Raw genomic sequence first — 5,304 nt, 5'->3', positions numbered from 1 at the left:
GAAGGAAGGTTGGGCAATCTACTTCTGTAGTGATACTGCCTCGGAAACCCAAGGAGGGGCTGCTATGAGTCAGGTCTGACTCCATGGCACATAACAACAACAACAACAACAAGGTTGTCTGATGGTGACTGTGTCTGAGACTATATACTTTGGTGCATGTGTGTGTCTTAGTGCTATACTCAGCTGTGTCTAAGCATGGTTGTGATTGAAGGGTAACACCTTGCGTCCCATTTGGACCCACCTGGTCAGGGAGGCTGGGGCAGGAAGCCGGGTAGTCCTCGAGGTCCTCTCTGCAGCCGCCATCCCGATCCTCGATGACCAAGTCGATGGGCATCTTCCCCTTGAGGCAGGTGATGTAGCGGTGACAGAAGTTGTCGCACAGGTCATGGACCTGGGGGGGGCACCGGGGTACTTGGGGGGCCACCCAGGGGCCAGGGCTGGGGTGCACAGGGGTGAGGGTGGCACTCTGCTCCAACTCCAGTGGGGAGCGAGCCCAAAGGAGGGGCGGAGGGGGCAAGAGTGAGGGACTGGGACACAAGGTGAGGGGAAGGGTGAAGCACTCACCTTCTCCAGCTCCAGCAGATGGACGCGGAGCACCCGAATGGCCTGTATCATCTGAAAACAGAGACAGACGGAGACAAAGGTGGAGACAGATAGGGAGAGGAGAGATGGGGGAACAGAGAAACAGAGAGAGACAGTGAGTCAGAGCACAGAGAAAGAGGCCAGGAGACAGAGAAGCAGGAGGAGAGAGGAACAGAGATGGAGACAAGCATTTGAAAAGGCGGCAAAGACAGAGAACGAGAAGAAAGAGGAATAAGGACAGAAAAAGGATCCACCCCAAGAGGAGGAGTTAAGGTGTGATATAAAACCAAAACCAAATGCACTGCCGTTGAGTTGGGTCCGACTCATAGCGACCCCTCCTTGGGTTTCCAAGGCAGTATCACTACGGAAGTGGATTTCCCAACCTTCTTTCCCACGAGTGGCTGGTGGGTTTGAACCCCCAGCCTTCTGGTTAGCAGCAAAGCCCAAACCAAAGTCACTGCCGTTGACTTGACTTGACTTGACTCATAGAACCCCTCCTTGGGTTTCCGAGGTGGTATCACTAGGAAGTAGATTGCCCAACATTCCTTTCCAGGAGTGGCTGGTGGGTTTGAACCGCCAGCCTTCTGGTTAGCAGTCAAATGCCTTAGGCACTAAGCCACCAGAGCTCCCAAGGTGTTGATGTTGTTGTTGTTGTTATGTGCCGTCGAGTCAGCCCCAACTCATAGCGACCCCTCCTTGGGTTTCCGAGGCAGTATCACTACGGAAGTGGATTGCCCAACCTTCCTTCCGAGGAGTGGCTGGTGGGTTTGAACCGCCAGCCTTCTGGTTAGCAGTCAAGTGCTTTAGCCACTATGCTACCAGAGCTCCTCCAAGGTGTGATATAGTAACTAATATGTTCCATCATTTGTCTTTTGCTTTCAGCTTCATTTCCTGCCCTTCCTCTGCAAACTACATTTCCCAGTGTCCTTTGCCAGTGGGCTTGGCCAATAGGAAGCCTTGGAGGGAGTTTGGAGGACAAAGATGGGAGAAACCAGGGTATTTCTCCTTCATTCCCCTCCCTTCTCTCTTGCTCTCTGGGGGGTAGCAAAGGCTTCCTGCTATGTTGGTGCCCAGGTACCTCACCTCCCATTGGCTTCTGGCTCTTATAACACCTTGGTAGCTACGTCTCTGTGCTAATTTTCTCATGGTGTCTGTTCTGACTGATAGAATGTTGTGGTTAGTTGTGGAGTTGGCTGTGACTAAAGGCGACCTTTTTTTAACAGAATGAAACACAGCCTGGTCCTGCCCCATCTCCATGACCTTTGATATATTTGAGTCTATTGACTGATGGAACAGCTAACACTTACTGAAACTTAACCTGTGCTAGACACTGTTCTGAGCAGTCTTACTTGCATTAATTCATTAAATCCTTACAACAGACGTACAAGGTAGGAAATTACTATCAAATACACTTGACAGATGAGGAAACCAAGGCACAGGCCAGGTCTGTGCCCTGGTTCACAGTGGTGGTAAGTGGCAGAACTGGGATTCAAACTCAGGTCATCAGGTCCACATTCTCAAACTCTGGGCTACACTGCACTGCAAATGGGCAGCTATACTCACTGCCTAGAGTTTGAGAAGGATGCCCTGAGTGCAAATGGTTAATGGAATCAGCTGCTAACAGAAAAGTTAACGGTTCGCAGTCCATCTAGATGCACCTCAGAGAAAAGGCCTGGTGACCTATTTTTGAAGGATCTCAGTCACTGAGAACCCCATGGAACACAGTTCTACTCAGACACATGCGTTGTCACCGTCAGTCAGAGTTGACTTACTGGCAACTGGTAAGTTGGAGAAGGTAGAGCAGATGGCCTCCTCCCCCAACCCAGCCCCAGGCTTTGGAGGGCAGGACAGGGGACCCATGGAGGAGGGGGCGTTGGGAGGACCCAGCTCTCACCAGATTGTCCAGCTCTGGGTTGGAGGAGAAGAGGGGCCTCTCGGAGCGGACCTGGGAAGGAAGAGAGAGGCCAAGGCAGGCACATCCAGTCTCCCACCCTCCTCCCTGGCTCTCTTGGCAGTGGGGGGTGGAGGGGGGACGGGGGTACCCACCTGCTTGGCGAAGGCGGCAATGTCCTCGTTGAAGGAATCGGATGAGCAGACGTCTCCACCGGGGGGTGTGCCCAGCCCAGTCCCAGCCCCATCACGGGGGGAGCACGTGGCCAGTTCACACTTCTCAAAGACCAAGGCCAGCAGGGGGAAGAGGGGGTGTCTGGGGAGGGAGGAAAGGAGATGAGGGTTGGGCCAAAAACTGGGCAGGGGGACAAGAAGCCCAGAAGAGAAATGGAGACAGAGGCATGGGGAGACAGAGACAGAGACACAGAAAGGCATAGACATGGAGAGACAGAGACATGGAGAGATGGAGAAACAGAGACAGAGAAACAAAGAGACAGAGAGGAAGATAAAAGCAGACACACAGAGAGAGACACAGGCCCACGGCCCAAGACTCCACGGCACCCTCAGCCTGGTCCCCACTCACCCGTAAATCTCATCCTTTTCCCTCTTCAGGCTGTCACTGTCCAAGCCCGGGGGTGGGGGCTGAGGAGGCCGGTGGGAGCTGTAGGGCCCCTGGGCTCTTGTGGCCTCAGGGAAGCCAGCCAGGGCTGCGGGGCCGTCCGCGACACCAGGGTAGTGGGGCAGCTCATTGTACTGAGGGAGGCGGAGGGAGACAGAGAGGCCAGGACGGTCACAGCAGCCACCGAGGCCCCTCGACCCTCTGCCCGGGGACCGCCCTTCTCCTGCCACGAGGTGTTGGGGCCCCCACCTCCTACGCCCCCATGGAGCTGGCGGAGATGGGGCTGAGGTCTCATCCCACAACTTTCCTTTGTATCCCTGGACTATGCAAAATGTCCCATCAGAGACCCCAGCTGTGTGGCCAGGAGGGCAGGGAGGACAGTGACTGAGAGTGAGTGAAGTCTCCGGCCTGAGGGCTGGGGTGGGGAGTCGGGGATGGTGTGGCTGCTGGTGTGTAAAATCTGGGTTCTTGTAACTCCTCACGGAGTGAGGTGGGGAGGGGAGAGGAGAGAGACAGACACAGCAGTGAAAGAGATGGGGAGACAGAGAGGAGGAGGGAAAGACAGCAACACAGAGAGGATGATGCCCACCCCAGGACACCTCCCTGAAAACAGTGCACAGTACTGTACACACCCTTGTACATGGAGGCACGTGTGCACAGTCTTCTCCCTTCAATTTCACATCTTTCGGTCAGATAGGCTCCTCCGAGTGTCTGAACTACTTCAGGGGCACCACACACACCAAGGGACCCCACCACACACACAGCCATGCACACCAACCCACGTGCAAGCTCACACGCATTAGGCACTCTCAAACATCCCCCCTGCACACAACCACGCACACTAGGGCACATCCTCCCCTTCCCCAGCCTCCCTGCAATATGCAGACTTAAGAATATCACCTCCCCTACAAACACCACAGACATTTCTGACACACATACACACAGAACCAAATGCCAGGCATATGAATGAATGAATGAATGAGACATATAGCATATGAGCGAATGAATGAATGAGACAAGCATATGCATGAATGAATGAATGAGACATGCGGCACATGAATGAATGGATGAGATATTCAGCACAAGAATGAATGAATGAGACATTTAATATGTGAATGAGACACTGCAATAAGTGAATGAATGAATGAGACATTTAGCACATGAGTGAATGAATGAATGAGACATTTAGCACCTGAATGAATGAATGATACAGGCAGTACATGAATGAATGAACGAGTGAGTGCATGAGTGAGACCCGTAGCACATGAGTTAACGAGATATGGGACGTTTTGCACACGAGTGAATGAGTGAGTGAGTCAATAAGCCGTTTCACACAGTGCCTGGCATAGTTCAGTAAACACTTGTTGAAGGAAGGAAGAACCCCACAATTGCACAAACACGTCTGTCCCCCAGGACAAAACTCAGGCAAACATTTCAGAAACACAGCAGTGGGGTGACTCCTGGCTCCCGGGTGTGGGACGCCTGAAAGGCCTCTCCATCACCCAGGACAAAACCCTCTCCTTGGAGAAGAGCAGACAGGCGCTCAGAGGCAAAGGGGTCTTTAAAGGAGAGGTGCCCGCAGCGCCCGGGGGGGCTCTGGGCGGCTGTCTCCGTCCCCCTCTGCGCGTCACTTCTTCTCCTAACTTCTCCTGGGCCCTAAAGTTGGAGCCGCCGCCCCGCCCCGCGGTCCATCGCGCACCCACCGAAGCGGGGTCGTCACATCCCGGGACGCTGTGCCTCTGGGCTCCTTCCATCGTTCCCATCCCACCCTCAGCACCAAGAAGGAGAGAGACTCCTTTGGCCCGGCCAGGCCAGACCCAGCCCTCCCAGCTCGGTCTCCATCCCCGGCCCTGGGCTGGGCTCAGAACAAAAGTGGACCCGGAGGAAGGGCGGGGGCGGGTGGGGAAGGAGGGCGACTTGGGGGGCAGGGGCCTGGAACGGAGGAGAGAGGGGGACAGAGAGGGAAGAAGAGCGGGGTGCGCACTGGGGGAGCCCCAGAGGCAGAGAGGAGTGGGGGGGACCGAGATAAGGGTAGGGGCGGGGGACCAAGGGCAGATCGAGAAAAAGAGGGGGCACCGGGGGACCAGGGCGCTCACCGGCTGGGGCACAAGGTCCCGCCCTCCGACCTACCCTCCGGGCCATGGGCTGAGGCCGGCCGCAGCTCCCCGGTCCTCGCAGCGCGCGGCCCGCGAGGAGGGCGGGCGCCGCCGGTG

The 5,304-nt window shown here is 55.4% G+C and overlaps 1 protein-coding gene across 1 annotated transcript in view; it reads right to left on the bottom strand.

Moving 5' to 3' along the window:
• MEIS3 (Meis homeobox 3) overlaps positions 1-5,233 on the bottom strand; it is a 15,109-nt gene extending 9,876 nt beyond the window's left edge. The window contains exons 1-6 of the mRNA XM_007942872.1: positions 5,222-5,233; positions 3,056-3,225; positions 2,629-2,788; positions 2,477-2,527; positions 565-615; positions 242-391 (exon numbers count right to left, since the gene is read on the bottom strand). Coding sequence (XP_007941063.1) covers positions 242-391; positions 565-615; positions 2,477-2,527; positions 2,629-2,788; positions 3,056-3,225; positions 5,222-5,233 — 594 coding nt within the window. The remainder of the gene's footprint in view (positions 1-241; positions 392-564; positions 616-2,476; positions 2,528-2,628; positions 2,789-3,055; positions 3,226-5,221) is intronic.
• Positions 5,234-5,304: the final 71 nt, after the last annotated feature.

This window comes from Orycteropus afer, unplaced genomic scaffold (genome assembly GCF_000298275.1).
Source record: "Orycteropus afer afer isolate SDZICR_OR568_19922 unplaced genomic scaffold, OryAfe1.0 scaffold00099, whole genome shotgun sequence".
NCBI classification, from domain to species: domain Eukaryota; kingdom Metazoa; phylum Chordata; class Mammalia; order Tubulidentata; family Orycteropodidae; genus Orycteropus; species Orycteropus afer.
The sequence above is the reverse complement of the archived record's forward strand: the minus strand, read 5'-3'. Positions and strand labels throughout refer to the sequence as shown.